This window comes from Paralichthys olivaceus, chromosome 15, assembly GCF_024713975.1.
Source record: "Paralichthys olivaceus isolate ysfri-2021 chromosome 15, ASM2471397v2, whole genome shotgun sequence".
Taxonomy (NCBI): domain Eukaryota; kingdom Metazoa; phylum Chordata; class Actinopteri; order Pleuronectiformes; family Paralichthyidae; genus Paralichthys; species Paralichthys olivaceus.
The window spans coordinates 6,564,697-6,588,420 of NC_091107.1; the positions used below are offsets into that span (position 1 = coordinate 6,564,697).

The window sequence follows — 23,724 nt, forward strand, 5'->3', positions numbered from 1 at the left end:
CAGATAGAACCAACTTCCAAGTCCCTATGACCTTCAGAACAAAAGTTATTCAAGAATATCTTGATCCCCAATGGGTTTTCATCCCTAACCCTAACCCTAATCACAGCCCTAACCCTAACCCTAATTGCAACACTAACCCTAACCCTAACCCTAATGGCAACCCTAACCCTAATTTCCACCCTAACCATATTCACCATAGGGTGAATAACTCCACACTGCTTGCTCGAAACGTGCTGAAATTCGGTGTGGGTGTGTGGCACGCTCCCCTTCATTAATCATGAAATGCCCGAGTCTCTGAGACCTTCAGAAAAAAAGTTATTCAAAAATATCTTGTACCTTTTTTTATAGATTTGGTGGTTTGACCCCTTCTGAAGGTCGTAGAACCTCGGGGATGCTACCAATGGATCGGGCATACCCACATTAGTCCAGATAGAACCAACTTCCAAGTCCCTATGACCTTCAGAACAAAAGTTATTCAAGAATATCTTGATCCCCAATGGGTTTTCATCCCTAACCCTAACCCTAATCACAGCCCTAACCCTAACCCTAATTGCAACCCTAACCCTAACCCTAATCACAACCCTAATGGCAACCCTAACCCTAATTGCAACCCTAACCCTAACCCTAATCACAACCCTAATGGCAACCCTAACCCTAATTTCAACCCTAACCATATTCACCATAGGGTGAATAACTCCACACTGCTTGCTCGAAACATGCTGAAATTTGGTGTGAGTGTGTGGCACGCTCCCCTTCATTAATCATGAAATGCCCGAGTCTCTGAGACCTTCAGAAAAAAAGTTATTCAAAAATATCTTGTACTTTTTTTTATAGATTTGGTGGTTTGACCCCTTCTGAAGGTCGTAGAACCTCGGGGATGCTACCAATGGATCGGGCATACCCACATTAGTCCAGATAGAACCAACTTCCAAGTCCCTATGACCTTCAGAACAAAAGTTATTCAAGAATATCTTGATCCCCAATGGGTTTTCATCCCTAACCCTAACCCTAATCACAGCCCTAACCCTAATTGCAACCCTAACCCTAACCCTAACCCTAATCACAACCCTAATGGAAACCCTAACCCTAATTTCCACCCTAACCATATTCACCATAGGGTGAATAACTCCACACTGCTTGCTCGAAACGTGCTGAAATTCGGTGTGGGTGTGTGGCACGCTCCCCTTCATTAATCATGAAATGCCCGAGTCTCTGAGACCTTCAGAAAAAAAGTTATTCAAAAATGTCTTGTACTTTTTTTTATAGATTTGGTGGTTTGACCCCTTCTGAAGGTCGTAGAAACTCGGGGATGCTACCAATGGATCGGGCATACCCACATTAGTCCAGATAGAACCAACTTCCAAGTCCCTATGACCTTCAGAACAAAAGTTATTCAAGAATATCTTGATCTCCAATGGGTTTTCATCCCTAACCCTAACCCTAATCACAGCCCTAACCCTAACCCTAATTGCAACCCTAACCCTAACCCTAATCACAACCCTAATGGCAACCCTAACCCTAATTTCAACCCTAACCATATTCACCATAGGGTGAATAACTCCACACTGCTTGCTCGAAACATGCTGAAATTTGGTGTGAGTGTGTGGCACGCTCCCCTTCATTAATCATGAAATGCCCGAGTCTCTGAGACCTTCAGAAAAAAAGTTATTCAAAAATATCTTGTACTTTTTTTTATAGATTTGGTGGTTTGACCCCTTCTGAAGGTCGTAGAACCTCGGGGATGCTACCAATCGATCGGGCATACCCACATTAGTCCAGATAGAACCAACTTCCAAGTCCCTATGACCTTCAGAACAAAAGTTATTCAAGAATATCTTGATCCCCAATGGGTTTTCATCCCTAACCCTAACCCTAATCACAGCCCTAACCCTAATTGCAACCCTAACCCTAACCCTAATCACAACCCTAATGGCAACCCTAACCCTAATTTCAACCCTAACCATATTCACCATAGGGTGAATAACTCCACACTGCTTGCTCGAAACATGCTGAAATTTGGTGTGAGTGTGTGGCACGCTCCCCTTCATTAATCATGAAATGCCCGAGTCTCTGAGACCTTCAGAAAAAAAGTTATTCAAAAATATCTTGTACTTTTTTTTATGGAGTTGGTGGTTTGACCCCTTCTGAAGGTCGTAGAACCTCGGGGATGCTACCAATGGATCGGGCATACCCACATTAGTCCAGATAGAACCAACTTCCAAGTCCCTATGACCTTCAGAACAAAAGTTATTCAAGAATATCTTGATCCCCAATGGGTTTTCATCCCTAACCCTAACCCTAATCACAGCCCTAACCCTAATTGCAACCCTAACCCTAACCCTAATCACAACCCTAATGGCAACCCTAACCCTAATTTCAACCCTAACCATATTCACCATAGGGTGAATAACTCCACACTGCTTGCTCGAAACATGCTGAAATTTGGTGTGAGTGTGTGGCACGCTCCCCTTCATTAATCATGAAATGCCCGAGTCTCTGAGACCTTCAGAAAAAAAGTTATTCAAAAATATCTTGTACTTTTTTTTATGGAGTTGGTGGTTTGACCCCTTCTGAAGGTCGTAGAACCTCGGGGATGCTACCAATGGATCGGGCATACCCACATTAGTCCAGATAGAACCAACTTCCAAGTCCCTATGACCTTCAGAACAAAAGTTATTCAAGAATATCTTGATCCCCAATGGGTTTTCATCCCTAACCCTAACCCTAATCACAGCCCTAACCCTAATTGCAACCCTAACCCTAACCCTAACCCTAATCACAACCCTAATGGAAACCCTAACCCTAATTTCCACCCTAACCATATTCACCATAGGGTGAATAACTCCACACTGCTTGCTCGAAACGTGCTGAAATTCGGTGTGGGTGTGTGGCACGCTCCCCTTCATTAATCATGAAATGCCCGAGTCTCTGAGACCTTCAGAAAAAAAGTTATTCAAAAATATCTTGTACCTTTTTTTATAGATTTGGTGGTTTGACCCCTTCTGAAGGTCGTAGAACCTCGGGGATGCTACCAATGGATCGGGCATACCCACATTAGTCCAGATAGAACCAACTTCCAAGTCCCTATGACCTTCAGAACAAAAGTTATTCAAGAATATCTTGATCCCCAATGGGTTTTCATCCCTAACCCTAACCCTAATCACAGCCCTAACCCTAACCCTAATTGCAACCCTAACCCTAACCCTAATCACAACCCTAATGGCAACCCTAACCCTAATTGCAACCCTAACCCTAACCCTAATCACAACCCTAATGGCAACCCTAACCCTAATTTCAACCCTAACCATATTCACCATAGGGTGAATAACTCCACACTGCTTGCTCGAAACATGCTGAAATTTGGTGTGAGTGTGTGGCACGCTCCCCTTCATTAATCATGAAATGCCCGAGTCTCTGAGACCTTCAGAAAAAAAGTTATTCAAAAATATCTTGTACTTTTTTTTATAGATTTGGTGGTTTGACCCCTTCTGAAGGTCGTAGAACCTCGGGGATGCTACCAATGGATCGGGCATACCCACATTAGTCCAGATAGAACCAACTTCCAAGTCCCTATGACCTTCAGAACAAAAGTTATTCAAGAATATCTTGATCCCCAATGGGTTTTCATCCCTAACCCTAACCCTAATCACAGCCCTAACCCTAATTGCAACCCTAACCCTAACCCTAACCCTAATCACAACCCTAATGGAAACCCTAACCCTAATTTCCACCCTAACCATATTCACCATAGGGTGAATAACTCCACACTGCTTGCTCGAAACGTGCTGAAATTCGGTGTGGGTGTGTGGCACGCTCCCCTTCATTAATCATGAAATGCCCGAGTCTCTGAGACCTTCAGAAAAAAAGTTATTCAAAAATGTCTTGTACTTTTTTTTATAGATTTGGTGGTTTGACCCCTTCTGAAGGTCGTAGAAACTCGGGGATGCTACCAATGGATCGGGCATACCCACATTAGTCCAGATAGAACCAACTTCCAAGTCCCTATGACCTTCAGAACAAAAGTTATTCAAGAATATCTTGATCTCCAATGGGTTTTCATCCCTAACCCTAACCCTAATCACAGCCCTAACCCTAACCCTAATTGCAACCCTAACCCTAACCCTAATCACAACCCTAATGGCAACCCTAACCCTAATTTCAACCCTAACCATATTCACCATAGGGTGAATAACTCCACACTGCTTGCTCGAAACATGCTGAAATTTGGTGTGAGTGTGTGGCACGCTCCCCTTCATTAATCATGAAATGCCCGAGTCTCTGAGACCTTCAGAAAAAAAGTTATTCAAAAATATCTTGTACTTTTTTTTATAGATTTGGTGGTTTGACCCCTTCTGAAGGTCGTAGAACCTCGGGGATGCTACCAATGGATCGGGCATACCCACATTAGTCCAGATAGAACCAACTTCCAAGTCCCTATGACCTTCAGAACAAAAGTTATTCAAGAATATCTTGATCCCCAATGGGTTTTCATCCCTAACCCTAACCCTAATCACAGCCCTAACCCTAATTGCAACCCTAACCCTAACCCTAATCACAACCCTAATGGCAACCCTAACCCTAATTTCAACCCTAACCATATTCACCATAGGGTGAATAACTCCACACTGCTTGCTCGAAACATGCTGAAATTTGGTGTGAGTGTGTGGCACGCTCCCCTTCATTAATCATGAAATGCCCGAGTCTCTGAGACCTTCAGAAAAAAAGTTATTCAAAAATATCTTGTACTTTTTTTTATGGAGTTGGTGGTTTGACCCCTTCTGAAGGTCGTAGAACCTCGGGGATGCTACCAATGGATTGGGCATACCCACATTAGTCCAGATAGAACCAACTTCCAAGTCCCTATGACCTTCAGAACAAAAGTTATTCAAGAATATCTTGATCCCCAATGGGTTTTCATCCCTAACCCTAACCCTAATCACAGCCCTAACCCTAATTGCAACCCTAACCCTAACCCTAATCACAACCCTAATGGCAACCCTAACCCTAATTTCAACCCTAACCATATTCACCATAGGGTGAATAACTCCACACTGCTTGCTCGAAACATGCTGAAATTTGGTGTGAGTGTGTGGCACGCTCCCCTTCATTAATCATGAAATGCCCGAGTCTCTGAGACCTTCAGAAAAAAAGTTATTCAAAAATATCTTGTACTTTTTTTTATGGAGTTGGTGGTTTGACCCCTTCTGAAGGTCGTAGAACCTCGGGGATGCTACCAATGGATCGGGCATACCCACATTAGTCCAGATAGAACCAACTTCCAAGTCCCTATGACCTTCAGAACAAAAGTTATTCAAGAATATCTTGATCCCCAATGGGTTTTCATCCCTAACCCTAACCCTAATCACAGCCCTAACCCTAATTGCAACCCTAACCCTAACCCTAACCCTAATCACAACCCTAATGGAAACCCTAACCCTAATTTCCACCCTAACCATATTCACCATAGGGTGAATAACTCCACACTGCTTGCTCGAAACATGCTGAAATTTGGTGTGAGTGTGTGGCACACTCCCCTTCATTAATCATGAAATGCCCGAGTCTCTGAGACCTTCAGAAAAAAAGTTATTCAAAAATGTCTTGTACTTTTTTTTATAGATTTGGTGGTTTGACCCCTTCTGAAGGTCGTATAACCTCGGGGATGCTACCAATGGATCGGGCATACCCACATTAGTCCAGATAGAACCAACTTCCAAGTCCCTATGACCTTCAGAACAAAAGTTATTCAAGAATATCTTGATCCCCAATGGGTTTTCATCCCTAACCCTAACCCTAATCACAGCCCTAACCCTAATTGCAACCCTAACCCTAACCCTAACCCTAATTTCCACCCTAACCATATTCACCATAGGGTGAATAACTCCACACTGCTTGCTCGAAACATGTTGAAATTTGGTGTGAGTGTGTGGCACACTCCCCTTCATTAATCATGAAATGCCCGAGTCTCTGAGACCTTCAGAAAAAAAGTTATTCAAAAATGTCTTGTACTTTTTTTTATAGATTTGGTGGTTTGACCCCTTCTGAAGGTCGTAGAACCTCGGGGATGCTACCAATGGATCGGGCATACCCACATTAGTCCAGATAGAACCAACTTCCAAGTCCCTATGACCTTCAGAACAAAAGTTATTCAAGAATATCTTGATCCCCAATGGGTTTTCATCCCTAACCCTAATCACAGCCCTAACCCTAATTGCAACCCTAACCCTAACCCTAACCCTAATCACAACCCTAATGGAAACCCTAACCCTAATTTCCACCCTAACCATATTCACCATAGGGTGAATAACTCCACACTGCTTGCTCGAAACGTGCTGAAATTTGGTGTGAGTGTGTGGCACGCTCCCCTTCATTAATCATGAAATGCCCGAGTCTCTGAGACCTTCAGAAAAAAAGTTATTCAAAAATGTCTTGTACTTTTTTTTATAGATTTGGTGGTTTGACCCCTTCTGAAGGTCGTAGAAACTCGGGGATGCTACCAATGGATCGGGCATACCCACATTAGTCCAGATAGAACCAACTTCCAAGTCCCTATGACCTTCAGAACAAAAGTTATTCAAGAATATCTTGATCTCCAATGGGTTTTCATCCCTAACCCTAACCCTAATCACAGCCCTAACCCTAACCCTAATTGCAACCCTAACCCTAACCCTAACCCTAATCACAACCCTAATGGAAACCCTAACCCTAATTTCCACCCTAACCATATTCACCATAGGGTGAATAACTCCACACTGCTTGCTCGAAACGTGCTGAAATTTGGTGTGAGTGTGTGGCACGCTCCCCTTCATTAATCATGAAATGCCCGAGTCTCTGAGACCTTCAGAAAAAAAGTTATTCAAAAATGTCTTGTACTTTTTTTTATAGATTTGGTGGTTTGACCCCTTCTGAAGGTCGTAGAAACTCGGGGATGCTACCAATGGATCGGGCATACCCACATTAGTCCAGATAGAACCAACTTCCAAGTCCCTATGACCTTCAGAACAAAAGTTATTCAAGAATATCTTGATCTCCAATGGGTTTTCATCCCTAATCACAGCCCTAACCCTAACCCTAATTGCAACCCTAACCCTAACCCTAATCACAACCCTAATGGCAACCCTAACCCTAATTTCCACCCTAACCATATTCACCATAGGGTGAATAACTCCACACTGCTTGCTCGAAACGTGCTGAAATTCTGTGTTGGTGTGTGGCACGCTCCCCTTCATTAATCATGAAATGCCCGAGTCTCTGAGACCTTCAGAAAAAAAGTTATTCAAAAATGTCTTGTACTTTTTTTTTATAGATTTGGTGGTTTGACCCCTTCTGAAGGTCGTAGAAACTCGGGGATGCTACCAATGGATCGGGCATACCCACATTAGTCCAGATAGAACCAACTTCCAAGTCCCTATGACCTTCAGAACAAAAGTTATTCAAGAATATCTTGATCTCCAATGGGTTTTCATCCCTAACCCTAACCCTAATCACAGCCCTAACCCTAATTGCAACCCTAACCCTAACCCTAATCACAACCCTAATGGCAACCCTAACCCTAATTTCAACCCTAACCATATTCACCATAGGGTGAATAACTCCACACTGCTTGCTCGAAACATGCTGAAATTTGGTGTGAGTGTGTGGCACGCTCCCCTTCATTAATCATGAAATGCCCGAGTCTCTGAGACCTTCAGAAAAAAAGTTATTCAAAAATGTCTTGTACTTTTTTTTATAGATTTAGTGGTTTGACCCCTTCTGAAGGTCGTAGAACCTCGGGGATGCTACCAATGGATCGGGCATACCCACATTAGTCCAGATAGAACCAACTTCCAAGTCCCTATGACCTTCAGAACAAAAGTTATTCAAGAATATCTTGATCTCCAATGGGTTTTCATCCCTAACCCTAACCCTAATCACAGCCCTAACCCTAACCCTAATTGCAACCCTAACCCTAACCCTAATCACAACCCTAATGGCAACCCTAACCCTAATTTCAACCCTAACCATATTCACCATAGGGTGAATAACTCCACACTGCTTGCTCAAAACATGCTGAAATTTGGTGTGAGTGTGTGGCACGCTCCCCTTCATTAATCATGAAATGCCCGAGTCTCTGAGACCTTCAGAAAAAAAGTTATTCAAAAATATCTTGTACTTTTTTTTATAGATTTGGTGGTTTGACCCCTTCTGAAGGTCGTAGAACCTCGGGGATGCTACCAATGGATCGGGCATACCCACATTAGTCCAGATAGAACCAACTTCCAAGTCCCTATGACCTTCAGAACAAAAGTTATTCAAGAATATCTTGATCCCCAATGGGTTTTCATCCCTAACCCTAACCCTAATCACAGCCCTAACCCTAATTGCAACCCTAACCCTAACCCTAATCACAACCCTAATGGCAACCCTAACCCTAATTTCCACCCTAACCATATTCACCATAGGGTGAATAACTCCACACTGCTTGCTCGAAACATGCTGAAATTTGGTGTGAGTGTGTGGCACACTCCCCTTCATTAATCATGAAATGCCCGAGTCTCTGAGACCTTCAGAAAAAAAGTTATTCAAAAATGTCTTGTACTTTTTTTTATAGATTTGGTGGTTTGACCCCTTCTGAAGGTCGTAGAACCTCGGGGATGCTACCAATGGATCGGGCATACCCACATTAGTCCAGATAGAACCAACTTCCAAGTCCCTATGACCTTCAGAACAAAAGTTATTCAAGAATATCTTGATCTCCAATGGGTTTTCATCCCTAACCCTAACCCTAATCACAGCCCTAACCCTAACCCTAATTGCAACCCTAACCCTAACCCTAATCACAACCCTAATGGCAACCCTAACCCTAATTTCAACCCTAACCATATTCACCATAGTGTGAATAACTCCACACTGCTTGCTCGAAACATGCTGAAATTTGGTGTGAGTGTGTGGCACGCTCCCCTTCATTAATCATGAAATGCCCGAGTCTCTGAGACCTTCAGAAAAAAAGTTATTCAAAAATATCTTGTACTTTTTTTTATAGATTTGGTGGTTTGACCCCTTCTGAAGGTCGTAGAACCTCGGGGATGCTACCAATGGATCGGGCATACCCACATTAGTCCAGATAGAACCAACTTCCAAGTCCCTATGACCTTCAGAACAAAAGTTATTCAAGAATATCTTGATCCCCAATGGGTTTTCATCCCTAACCCTAACCCTAATCACAGCCCTAACCCTAATTGCAACCCTAACCCTAACCCTAACCCTAATCACAACCCTAATGGCAACCCTAACCCTAATTTCCACCCTAACCATATTCACCATAGGGTGAATAACTCCACACTGCTTGCTCGAAACATGCTGAAAGTTGGTGTGAGTGTGTGGCACGCTCCCCTTCATTAATCATGAAATGCCCGAGTCTCTGAGACCTTCAGAAAAAAAGTTATTCAAAAATGTCTTGTACTTTTTTTTATAGATTTGGTGGTTTGACCCCTTCTGAAGGTCGTAGAACCTCGGGGATGCTACCAATGGATCGGGCATACCCACATTAGTCGAGATAGAACCAACTTCCAAGTCCCTATGACCTTCAGAACAAAAGTTATTCAAGAATATCTTGATCTCCAATGGGTTTTCATCCCTAACCCTAACCCTAATCACAGCCCTAACCCTAACCCTAATTGCAACCCTAACCCTAACCCTAATCACAACCCTAATGGCAACCCTAACCCTAATTTCAACCCTAACCATATTCACCATAGGGTGAATAACTCCACACTGCTTGCTCGAAACATGCTGAAATTTGGTGTGAGTGTGTGGCACGCTCCCCTTCATTAATCATGAAATGCCCTAGTCTCTGAGACCTTCAGAAAAAAAGTTATTCAAAAATGTCTTGTACTTTTTTTTATAGATTTGGTGGTTTGACCCCTTCTGAAGGTCGTAGAACCTCGGGGATGCTACCAATGGATCGGGCATACCCACATTAGTCCAGATAGAACCAACTTCCAAGTCCCTATGACCTTCAGAACAAAAGTTATTCAAGAATATCTTGATCCCCAATGGGTTTTCATCCCTAACCCTAACCCTAATCACAGCCCTAACCCTAACCCTAATTGCAACCCTAACCCTAACCCTAATCACAACCCTAATGGCAACCCTAACCCTAATTTCAACCCTAACCATATTCACCATAGGGTGAATAACTCCACACTGCTTGCTCGAAACATGCTGAAATTTGGTGTGAGTGTGTGGCACGCTCCCCTTCATTAATCATGAAATGCCCGAGTCTCTGAGACCTTCAGAAAAAAAGTTATTCAAAAATGTCTTGTACTTTTTTTTATAGATTTGGTGGTTTGACCCCTTCTGAAGGTCGTAGAAACTCGGGGATGCTACCAATGGATCGGGCATACCCACATTAGTCCAGATAGAACCAACTTCCAAGTCCCTATGACCTTCAGAACAAAAGTTATTCAAGAATATCTTGATCTCCAATGGGTTTTCATCCCTAACCCTAACCCTAATCACAGCCCTAACCCTAACCCTAATTGCAACCCTAACCCTAACCCTAATCACAACCCTAATGGCAACCCTAACCCTAATTTCAACCCTAACCATATTCACCATAGGGTGAATAACTCCACACTGCTTGCTCGAAACATGCTGAAATGTGGTGTGAGTGTGTGGCACGCTCCCCTTCATTAATCATGAAATGCCCGAGTCTCTGAGACCTTCAGAAAAAAAGTTATTCAAAAATATCTTGTACTTTTTTTTATAGATTTGGTGGTTTGACCCCTTCTGAAGGTCGTAGAACCTCGGGGATGCTACCAATGGATCGGGCATACCCACATTAGTCCAGATAGAACCAACTTCCAAGTCCCTATGACCTTCAGAACAAAAGTTATTCAAGAATATCTTGATCCCCAATGGGTTTTCATCCCTAACCCTAACCCTAATCACAGCCCTAACCCTAATTGCAACCCTAACCCTAACCCTAATCACAACCCTAATGGCAACCCTAACCCTAATTTCAACCCTAACCATATTCACCATAGGGTGAATAACTCCACACTGCTTGCTCGAAACATGCTGAAATTTGGTGTGAGTGTGTGGCACGCTCCCCTTCATTAATCATGAAATGCCCGAGTCTCTGAGACCTTCAGAAAAAAAGTTATTCAAAAATGTCTTGTACTTTTTTTTATAGATTTGGTGGTTTGACCCCTTCTGAAGGTCGTAGAAACTCGGGGATGCTACCAATGGATCGGGCATACCCACATTAGTCCAGATAGAACCAACTTCCAAGTCCCTATGACCTTCAGAACAAAAGTTATTCAAGAATATCTTGATCTCCAATGGGTTTTCATCCCTAACCCTAACCCTAATCACAGCCCTAACCCTAACCCTAATTGCAACCCTAACCCTAACCCTAATCACAACCCTAATGGCAACCCTAACCCTAATTTCAACCCTAACCATATTCACCATAGGGTGAATAACTCCACACTGCTTGCTCGAAACATGCTGAAATGTGGTGTGAGTGTGTGGCACGCTCCCCTTCATTAATCATGAAATGCCCGAGTCTCTGAGACCTTCAGAAAAAAAGTTATTCAAAAATATCTTGTACTTTTTTTTATAGATTTGGTGGTTTGACCCCTTCTGAAGGTCGTAGAACCTCGGGGATGCTACCAATGGATCGGGCATACCCACATTAGTCCAGATAGAACCAACTTCCAAGTCCCTATGACCTTCAGAACAAAAGTTATTCAAGAATATCTTGATCCCCAATGGGTTTTCATCCCTAACCCTAACCCTAATCACAGCCCTAACCCTAATTGCAACCCTAACCCTAACCCTAATCACAACCCTAATGGCAACCCTAACCCTAATTTCAACCCTAACCATATTCACCATAGGGTGAATAACTCCACACTGCTTGCTCGAAACGTGCTGAAATTCGGTGTGGGTGTGTGGCACGCTCCCCTTCATTAATCATGAAATGCCCGAGTCTCTGAGACCTTCAGAAAAAAAGTTATTCAAAAATGTCTTGTACTTTTTTTTATGGAGTTGGTGGTTTGACCCCTTCTGAAGGTCGTAGAAACTCGGGGATGCTACCAATGGATCGGGCATACCCACATTAGTCCAGATAGAACCAACTTCCAAGTCCCTATGACCTTCAGAACAAAAGTTATTCAAGAATATCTTGATCTCCAATGGGTTTTCATCCCTAACCCTAACCCTAATCACAGCCCTAACCCTAACCCTAATTGCAACCCTAACCCTAACCCTAATCACAACCCTAATGGCAACCCTAACCCTAATTTCAACCCTAACCATATTCACCATAGGGTGAATAACTCCACACTGCTTGCTCGAAACATGCTGAAATGTGGTGTGAGTGTGTGGCACGCTCCCCTTCATTAATCATGAAATGCCCGAGTCTCTGAGACCTTCAGAAAAAAAGTTATTCAAAAATATCTTGTACTTTTTTTTATAGATTTGGTGGTTTGACCCCTTCTGAAGGTCGTAGAACCTCGGGGATGCTACCAATGGATCGGGCATACCCACATTAGTCCAGATAGAACCAACTTCCAAGTCCCTATGACCTTCAGAACAAAAGTTATTCAAGAATATCTTGATCCCCAATGGGTTTTCATCCCTAACCCTAACCCTAATCACAGCCCTAACCCTAATTGCAACCCTAACCCTAACCCTAATCACAACCCTAATGGCAACCCTAACCCTAATTTCAACCCTAACCATATTCACCATAGGGTGAATAACTCCACACTGCTTGCTCGAAACATGCTGAAATGTGGTGTGAGTGTGTGGCACGCTCCCCTTCATTAATCATGAAATGCCCGAGTCTCTGAGACCTTCAGAAAAAAAGTTATTCAAAAATATCTTGTACTTTTTTTTATAGATTTGGTGGTTTGACCCCTTCTGAAGGTCGTAGAACCTCGGGGATGCTACCAATGGATCGGGCATACCCACATTAGTCCAGATAGAACCAACTTCCAAGTCCCTATGACCTTCAGAACAAAAGTTATTCAAGAATATCTTGATCCCCAATGGGTTTTCATCCCTAACCCTAACCCTAATCACAGCCCTAACCCTAATTGCAACCCTAACCCTAACCCTAATCACAACCCTAATGGCAACCCTAACCCTAATTTCAACCCTAACCATATTCACCATAGGGTGAATAACTCCACACTGCTTGCTCGAAACGTGCTGAAATTCGGTGTGGGTGTGTGGCACGCTCCCCTTCATTAATCATGAAATGCCCGAGTCTCTGAGACCTTCAGAAAAAAAGTTATTCAAAAATGTCTTGTACTTTTTTTTATGGAGTTGGTGGTTTGACCCCTTCTGAAGGTCGTAGAAACTCGGGGATGCTACCAATGGATCGGGCATACCCACATTAGTCCAGATAGAACCAACTTCCAAGTCCCTATGACCTTCAGAACAAAAGTTATTCAAGAATATCTTGATCTCCAATGGGTTTTCATCCCTAACCCTAACCCTAATCACAGCCCTAACCCTAACCCTAATTGCAACCCTAACCCTAACCCTAATCACAACCCTAATGGCAACCCTAACCCTAATTTCAACCCTAACCATATTCACCATAGGGTGAATAACTCCACACTGCTTGCTCGAAACATGCTGAAATGTGGTGTGAGTGTGTGGCACGCTCCCCTTCATTAATCATGAAATGCCCGAGTCTCTGAGACCTTCAGAAAAAAAGTTATTCAAAAATATCTTGTACTTTTTTTTATAGATTTGGTGGTTTGACCCCTTCTGAAGGTCGTAGAACCTCGGGGATGCTACCAATGGATCGGGCATACCCACATTAGTCCAGATAGAACCAACTTCCAAGTCCCTATGACCTTCAGAACAAAAGTTATTCAAGAATATCTTGATCCCCAATGGGTTTTCATCCCTAACCCTAACCCTAATCACAGCCCTAACCCTAATTGCAACCCTAACCCTAACCCTAATCACAACCCTAATGGCAACCCTAACCCTAATTTCAACCCTAACCATATTCACCATAGGGTGAATAACTCCACACTGCTTGCTCGAAACGTGCTGAAATTCGGTGTGGGTGTGTGGCACGCTCCCCTTCATTAATCATGAAATGCCCGAGTCTCTGAGACCTTCAGAAAAAAAGTTATTCAAAAATGTCTTGTACTTTTTTTTATGGAGTTGGTGGTTTGACCCCTTCTGAAGGTCGTAGAAACTCGGGGATGCTACCAATGGATCGGGCATACCCACATTAGTCCAGATAGAACCAACTTCCAAGTCCCTATGACCTTCAGAACAAAAGTTATTCAAGAATATCTTGATCTCCAATGGGTTTTCATCCCTAACCCTAACCCTAATCACAGCCCTAACCCTAACCCTAATTGCAACCCTAACCCTAACCCTAATCACAACCCTAATGGCAACCCTAACCCTAATTTCAACCCTAACCATATTCACCATAGGGTGAATAACTCCACACTGCTTGCTCGAAACATGCTGAAATGTGGTGTGAGTGTGTGGCACGCTCCCCTTCATTAATCATGAAATGCCCGAGTCTCTGAGACCTTCAGAAAAAAAGTTATTCAAAAATATCTTGTACTTTTTTTTATAGATTTGGTGGTTTGACCCCTTCTGAAGGTCGTAGAACCTCGGGGATGCTACCAATGGATCGGGCATACCCACATTAGTCCAGATAGAACCAACTTCCAAGTCCCTATGACCTTCAGAACAAAAGTTATTCAAGAATATCTTGATCCCCAATGGGTTTTCATCCCTAACCCTAACCCTAATCACAGCCCTAACCCTAATTGCAACCCTAACCCTAACCCTAATCACAACCCTAATGGCAACCCTAACCCTAATTTCAACCCTAACCATATTCACCATAGGGTGAATAACTCCACACTGCTTGCTCGAAACGTGCTGAAATTCGGTGTGGGTGTGTGGCACGCTCCCCTTCATTAATCATGAAATGCCCGAGTCTCTGAGACCTTCAGAAAAAAAGTTATTCAAAAATGTCTTGTACTTTTTTTTATGGAGTTGGTGGTTTGACCCCTTCTGAAGGTCGTAGAAACTCGGGGATGCTACCAATGGATCGGGCATACCCACATTAGTCCAGATAGAACCAACTTCCAAGTCCCTATGACCTTCAGAACAAAAGTTATTCAAGAATATCTTGATCTCCAATGGGTTTTCATCCCTAACCCTAACCCTAATCACAGCCCTAACCCTAATTGCAACCCTAACCCTAATCACAACCCTAACCCTAATTTCAACCCTAACCATATTCACCATAGGGTGAATAACTCCACACTGCTTGCTCGAAACGTGCTGAAATTCGGTGTGGGTGTGTGGCACGCTCCCCTTCATTAATCATGAAATGCCCGAGTCTCTGAGACCTTCAGAAAAAAAGTTATTCAAAAATATCTTGTACTTTTTTTTATAGATTTGGTGGTTTGACCCCTTCTGAAGGTCGTAGAACCTCGGGGATGCTACCAATGGATCGGGCATACCCACATTAGTCCAGATAGAACCAACTTCCAAGTCCCTATGACCTTCAGAACAAAAGTTATTCAAGAATATCTTGATCCCCAATGGGTTTTCATCCCTAACCCTAACCCTAATCACAGCCCTAACCCTAACCCTAATTGCAACCCTAACCCTAACCCTAATCACAACCCTAATGGCAACCCTAACCCTAATTTCCACCCTAACCATATTCACCATAGGGTGAATAACTCCACACTGCTTGCTCGAAACGTGCTGAAATTCGGTGTGGGTGTGTGGCACGCTCCCCTTCATTAATCATGAAATGCCCGAGTCTCTGAGACCTTCAGAAAAAAAGTTATTCAAAAATGTCTTGTACTTTTTTTTATAGATTTGGTGGTTTGACCCCTTCTGAAGGTCGTAGAAACTCGGGGATGCTACCAATGGATCGGGCATACCCACATTAGTCCAGATAGAACCAACTTCCAAGTCCCTATGACCTTCAGAACAAAAGTTATTCAAGAATATCTTGATCTCCAATGGGTTTTCATCCCTAACCCTAACCCTAATCACAGCCCTAACCCTAATTGCAACCCTAACCCTAACCCTAATCACAACCCTAATGGCAACCCTAACCCTAATTTCAACCCTAACCATATTCACCATAGGGTGAATAACTCCACACTGCTTGCTCGAAACGTGCTGAAATTTGGTGTGAGTGTGTGGCACGCTCCCCTTCATTAATCATGAAATGCCCGAGTCTCTGAGACCTTCAGAAAAAAAGTTATTCAAAAATATCTTGTACTTTTTTTTATAGATTTGGTGGTTTGACCCCTTCTGAAGGTCGTAGAACCTCGGGGATGCTACCAATGGATCGGGCATACCCACATTAGTCCAGATAGAACCAACTTCCAAGTCCCTATGACCTGCAGGGTTTAAACTGTTGGTGCCTGTCAAGTCTTCTGATAGCTGAATTTAATCTGTGCCCAAAATAAATCAGAATCAGAATTCCTTTATTGTCCCAAGATTGGGAAATTAACTTGCATTAAAATGTCCAGGAAAATCCCACAAAAACAGCCTCTGTTCATCCTCCCCCCTGTGCTGTGCTGCATGTTTCACTTCTAATTAGACCTCTGAGGGTCCCAGTCTAAAAAAGAAGAGGGACCAAAGGGCAGAGATATGTCTGTCTGTGCTTCAGTGATTTAAATAAGGAGAATCCCTTTGTGCTGCTGATGATCATTTACCAGCTTCATCTTGTCCTGTACTGTACTTACATTGTACACCATCAGGAATCAACACCATCCAGCTCCGTCCCTCTCTGGGTTTTATCTGTGATGCACTCATAACTGGCTCCTTGTTTGTCTTTGCAGGAGACAACGTCGGATGGGCTGACTTGTTTGGTCCAACTCTCCAGAATGCCAGTCCTGTGGACCAGTACTTCCTCAATGAGTGTTGTAAGTGTGTGTGTGTGTCAGTGTGTCTCAATGTGTGTATTTATATTTATCATTTACAGTTTATCATGTGTGTACGTTCATGTTCCATTTACCAATTTTTACTTCTATAATATCTAAACTCCTGTCACTACACAGTACCTTCCTACACTATACTATACTTTCCTATACTATGCTATTCTATACTACACTGAACTGTACAATACTATACTATGCTAAACTATATACTGTACTATACTACATGATACTATACTATACTATACTGTGTGTTACTATAGTGCACTATACTATACCATACGATGCAATACTATATAATATAATACTGTACTACACTGTACGGTTCTGTACTATACTTTACAGTACTTTATGGTACACTGTGTTGTACAGTGCTATGCTACACTATGTTACTCTATAGGCAAGGCGAGGCAAATGTATTTATACAGTGCATTTTAATATATAGAGATTATTCAATGTTCTTTACAGAAATATAAAAGAAACATGAACCTACAGATCAGCAGCATAAAATATATTAAAAGTAGTAGTTTTTTTAAGTGTTAAAGCACAAATTATAAAACAGATAGTGCAGGATTAAGTATTTAAGCTATGGCACCAGAAAATATACTATACATGCCATACTGACAGAAGTATACTCGTCAGATATCAGTGCTTTCTTTTCCCCTCATTTGAAAGCAGCATACGACACTGCACAGACCTCACTGTGGTTTGTTACATAAGGTTTTATGACACCAGCAGTTGCTTTGAGTCAGAGTCTGTGAGTCAGAGTTCTGCTGTGACTTTAAGAAAAAAATTCTGATATGAAACGATCGCTATTTAATGGGGACTGCTCATGGTTCACTTGACTTGGTCTGTTTGCCCTAAAGCTGATCTGGTGAACATGATGTTAAATAATTAAATGTTTTGAGGATCATTGTACATTGAATTCTGTCCTTGTGGCCAATGAAGGTTTAATGTTGTGTTTTATACAATCACTTGGCTTCTCTCATAGACCACTGTATCTAAAATTCATTCTCATAATGTCTGTGTAATAATCTGTGCATGTGCGTGCATGTGTTTTGTGTGTGTGTGTGTGTGTGTGTGTGTGTGTGTGTGTGTGTGTGTGTGTGTGTGTGTAGTTCTGCAGGAGTACCCAGAGAGTTGTGACTGCATACGGACGGATGTGGAGTGTGTGGAGGTCAACCTGCAGGACGTTCCTGCCCTCTCTCCAAATGTTACCTGGCTGTAAGTGTCCTCAAACTGTAGTGACTCTGTTTACAAACGTGTGTTTGTGCCTCTGACTGTCATCACAGTCTTTATTCCCTCATTCATTTATTTCAGGTCCTCAGCATTAAGCTTTGAATAGACGACGCAGATTCTTGACATTCCTGAAAATATAGAAAGAGGCAGAAGAACAGATCATTTAAATAATTTATTTTACACATTGAAATGATCATAACACAGCTCAAGCTGAACTCACCGATATGTAAAAGTAATTGCCTAACTACATATGTTACATAGAAGTGTAATTCTTTTTAGCAAATTTTGCCTTTATTTAAAGAGGTGTGATGATATAAACAAATACACATTAAAAAAACATACAAAATATTCTAATTATAAGAAAAACAGCATCACTGCAAAAGGACCTTGGGCTCTATAAAGCCTCCTTCCCACTGGTCAAAAAACCCAATACCAACCACTAACATCCGGCTTTTGTCTGCAGTGGGAATGGCATTCACTCCCACTTCTAATGACTCTGCAGTAGACAATGATTTTAATTGACTCTGGCTTTTCTAAATTATTTAATAGTATTTTAGTGGAAGTAAAACCCAAATTTGGTGCATCATTCAGAACCCGAGCACTGGGACACACTGAAAGAACGTATGAAAAACCACAGCAATTGCTTTCAAATGATTAAACATAGAGTCAGCATGTGCCTGGTCTCGTTTGTGTTATGTGCTGAAAATGCAAACAACATCAGAAACTCTGCTGGTCACTGTCTCGGCTGCTGCAGCACCCAGCAGGTCTGATTTGTATTTGGGGAACGACAGGCTGGTGGAGCTGCTGGATCACATGTCAGAGCAAAGCCTGAGGACTCCATGGAAACCTGCCTGTCTCTGAGCCCACTTCACCAGCAGGGGAATCCTCAGAGACAGAACCCGCACCCAGCTAAAAATATACAGTTTTTTTTTTTATCTGTACGAGACAGAGTTTTTACTTTTTGCCAACAATGTCGTTATAGGAACAATTCAACCAAACTGCAAAGTCTGCTGCAACCTCACATTGTGTTTGGATTAAATAAAACAAACGTTACAGACGTTAAATGGTGGATATCTGCAGTTTCGAGACATTCAGACATGCCCCCCCCCCCCTCTTTTTATGCTTTTCACACAAAAAAAAAATCACATCACATAGAACCAAGGTGATCAACAATAAAATCAAACTTTGCTATATTACAGTAAACCATTTAATTTCCCTTCAAGGTTAACTTTAGTGATTGAATGTGAAATGTAATCCATAGACGTTTACCCAAATACCCAATGTAATTTTGTAGTTTATATAATTTAAACTTAGGTATAGAACTAATTTCCTAGTTGAATTTACCAGGATTCATTTTCTTTTTGTTCCCTCGTGTCTTCATGATCAAATCAAATAGAAGTATTAAGTTAAATGTCAAACTTGATTTTTGAACTTTCTCATTTCATAAATTCTCTTTTTGTCACCAGTTTCTACAATATTCATTATCTATTTTACCGTCTCGTTTCTTACATGATGCTTTCTGTTTGCTGTGGTTTTATTTATCGTCTCATTTACTTCTTTTATTTAGTTTAGTTAAGCCGAAAGTTAATTTATCAGCTGCCGTTTATAATGAGTTGAGAAAAATCCCTGAAGAGAATAAATGACATTAGACTGTTGTGATCCAATACCTTTAACTTCTCAGAGAAGATCGATGGATCATTTTAGTGTCGTAGTGCTCATCCCTGTCTCTGCGTCTGAAGCCTCATTCTAGTTTAAGGTCTAATCACTTATTTGAATCATCACCTCACTATTGATCGCTCTGTCGTGAGAACCAATTGAAATGACTCTGATTATCTATTGAGCTTCTAAATGTTGGCTTTTTATTGTCTTAATTAGACAATCATTACTAACGGCTTAAAATCAGCTGTATGTCTCATTGACTGAATCCAGTCTGAAATGATCAGATAGTGTGGTGTGGTGAAGCGACCATTCTTTAAAACAACTTTTAACTGTAGCTCCCTATCGCCCTTGTTTTGTTCTTTTCCCTCTGTGGTGATGTATCTGTCCCTCAAAGCTCCCTACCCAGCAACTCATCAGACTTCGTCCACAGAGGACCACAACAAGCTGTCAGCGACTAAACTATAACAAGTAAACACAAAGATCTTTGGGGACTTTTCTGTTTTGTACTTTGTGCCGGAGGTCATTGACATACTAACATCTTAAACTTTACTTTCCCAGAATGTAAAATGAGTCTTAAGGATCTCACTCTTATTCTCAACACATCCACGACCTTTGAATGAAATTTCAGTTTCCTTAAGTGCTATTTAAATTGTGTTTTCATTAGCATATTCGTATTAAAAACTGACAGCCTTTTATCTTTATCAAACATACTTTTATCCAGGCTGTCACTCAGTTGTCTATGTCAAATGATGTATGAACATCCAGACATACTTTCATCGCTTTATATTATCAAAAAACTGTGTAACAATCAGTGTTCAAGGTCCAGTAACTGCAGGACTGTCCTCCTCTCCATTCTCTGCAGAGGCTGCTTATTTTCTGATGACAACCTGGCTTAGATACTTATTGAAGATTATAATATGACACTAAATCCACTACTTGCTAGAGCACAGTTTGAGATCTTATTGGTATCACCAAAATATTTAAAATATAAAAAAAGGCAATCGACTCATTTCCCTTTGCCAGCAGAGGAGTTTGCCTTCCTGTTTTTTCCCTTGTGACTCATGTTCAACGTCACAAACACCAAGAACTGAGGCTCTCTCACCCCGCTGTCTTGTTAAATTAGCACATTCACCCGGGTGACATGTTTCCATCCCTGCTGATCGGTGCTGGAGCCAATAAATAACATCTCTACTACAAATTCATTTAACCTGCGATTGTGATCTGTCAGATGTGTTTCTGCAGGACCTTATTGTGTTGTTTCGCACACACATCTGGAGTGTTAATGAGAGAAGTTACTTTACAGACTTTATTTTAAAATCTGTGAAGTAACCCTGAGGCTCTGGAGGAACTTTTTCAAGTCTGACAGACACCGAGACGTGGGGATCATCTCAGTTTGAGCTTGGAGAGGACCAGTTTTAACAGGAAAGCCTGAGAGGGTTGCTTCTCCTCTCACCAGGGACTAAAAGTCAGGATATCTCGCTGCATCGATTTTCACATGCCTGTTTTTAGATGTCGAACAAGTTATTATTGCAGATTAGCAATAGTAAAGGCATGTTTTCATTTCAGCTCCACTTAGCTTAAACTTATAGACCTTGATATTGCAGAAACGTTCTACATAATAGCCTACATTAAAATCTGCATTAGTGATCAACAAGTTCAAGCCTTTTCTAACCTTAATGATCCACTTTAATAAATAGAAAACACACAGATGGAAAATGGCCTGTCAAAAGTTCCTCTTGTTTATATGTGACAGCTGTGATCACAGGCGTTCAGTTTTGAGCCGTCCCTCCGTCCCATTCTTGTGAATGTGATATTTGAGGAATTTCCTCAGGGAATTTCTTCAACAGACGTTCACTTCGACTCTAGGACAAGCTGTTAGACTAAAAGCTCTCGCCACTATGACCCTGTGTCCATCCCATACACATAAACATGATATATCCGGAATACCTGGTGGGAAATTGTATTCAATCTGAAACAGACGTCCATTCAGACTCAAGGAGGCTCTTATTGGGTGGTAATTCTATAGTTACTGATATCTTATGTCAGAGTGACCTCACAAATCATGTCTTTGGTCTTTTGGTATCTGAAGTCTGCTTTTAGGGAATTTCTTCAAATTTTGACCGGTCGTCACTTGGACTCAAAGATTAACTGATTAGATATCAGTAGTCTAAGGTCAAAGGTCATGGTGACCACATATGAGGACACAGTCACACTATGTACGTTTTTACGGGTTGTGTTACAGGTCACTGAGGAGCAATGACATCCGAGTGTTGTCGGATTTTGTTTTCTCTGAATACTCGGCTCTGCAGAGACTGTGAGTATTATTCTGCTTTTGCTGCTTTCCTCATCCTTACAATGTTTTACAACTACAATATTTCAAGTTTTTGCAGATGATCTGATTGGATGTGGATGTTAATGAGGGAACACTGTTTTCTCACAGCATGCAAAGGCAAACATATAAAATTGTTGCTGCTTATTTAGAAAAATGGACTAAAGTAGAAGGTAATGATAATTTAAAAAGAAAGTATAGACATCATTAATTTGCATTTTGATGAGGAAACACTTTTTTTCCCTTTGAGTTGCAGATGTAATGTTTTGCTTGGAGATGAGGTCACAAAGGATGCAGCAAATTATCATTAATATCTCTGCAACATTATTATCTATCAAGTTCTAGAACAGAAGAAGACAGAGCAGTTTTCATTGAAGGTCCACAAGACTAAAGCAGTCCATGTGCTTATTCAGTAAAAAAAGATGTGTAATGATATGAACAGTGATAATTAGTTTTTATCTGGCAGGTCTGTCTGCAGGATCTATAATAATAACAGCTGCTAATTGATACACATTCAAAAATATGCTCGCTGTCTTCAAAGTTCACGGAAAGTTGCCCATTTCTAAACTTTAAACACAGATTAAAGGTCAGTAAGTGCTCGCTTGTTATTATTGTGTTTTTTAAGTGTCATCATTTGCATCTGATTGTTTCCTGCTGATGACTGTCCTGTGCCTGTTGTGGAGGGAATATGCTGATTATTGTATTATCCTGTCATTGACATCTAAAAAGGGAATGATTGTGCAGCAGATGATAATTATGATATTACCCTAACAGCAGGGTATTAATCACTTTGATGTTGTTCAAGTCAAGAGAGTGTGTGTGTGTGTGTGTGTGCGTGTGTGTGTGTAAATTATGTTTATATTCATGAGTTTCAGGAAAGAACAACAGAATAATTTCCCCCAATTATGATTCCATTATTTTCCTCTTTTCTCAGGTTTCTACAAAACAACAGCCTCCAGTTCATTTCCACACACGCCTTCAGCAGCCTGCACAAATTAAAGCGTCTGTAAGTTTCCTGCTCACTTCATCAATGAGACTGATCTCTCCTCACCCAACTACGTGGATATTATGTTCCATTAAATCACTTTTCACTTTCCTCCGGCGTATTTATCGCTCAGGTGCTGAATTAAGATAAATTAATTCTAAACCTTTATTTTATCATTTAATATAGCATGTTTTCTACAGCATATGGATTCTGACTAGTTTTATTATTGATAATGTTCAATTTAATCATACTCGAATGAACAATTCCTCTTCTTGTTTCATACAGATCGAAATTATACTGTGATCTGACAATGTTTGCAGATGCTCTCCACTTTTAATGTTTTGACTGTGATGATTTGTATTTTAAACAGCACATGCTGTTGAGGACAAAAGTGGAAGGAATGAGATCAGTAAGCCTTTACAGAGTTTAAATGAACTGCAGTCACTTTATCCTGAAAATGTCAAGAACGCGGTTGAGACAGGTTTTCAGCCAGAGGGAGGAACTCTGAGGTGTCTGAACTGATTTCCTTGTTATTGTTTTAGACAGTTAATCATCAAAAAGTCAAC

At 41.4% G+C, this 23,724-nt stretch overlaps 1 protein-coding gene across 4 annotated transcripts in view; it reads left to right on the forward strand.

Annotated features, from left to right (window-relative positions):
* The window catches only part of rxfp2a (relaxin family peptide receptor 2a), a 67,312-nt gene that overhangs the window by 25,230 nt on the left and 18,358 nt on the right, over nucleotides 1–23,724 (forward strand). For all 4 annotated transcript variants that reach the window (XM_069510153.1, XM_069510156.1, XM_069510155.1 and 1 more), the window contains 4 exons: nucleotides 16,851–16,934; nucleotides 18,065–18,170; nucleotides 22,087–22,158; nucleotides 23,108–23,179. In XM_069510153.1, the coding sequence (XP_069366254.1) occupies nucleotides 16,851–16,934; nucleotides 18,065–18,170; nucleotides 22,087–22,158; nucleotides 23,108–23,179 (334 nt within the window). The remainder of the gene's footprint in view (nucleotides 1–16,850; nucleotides 16,935–18,064; nucleotides 18,171–22,086; nucleotides 22,159–23,107; nucleotides 23,180–23,724) is intronic.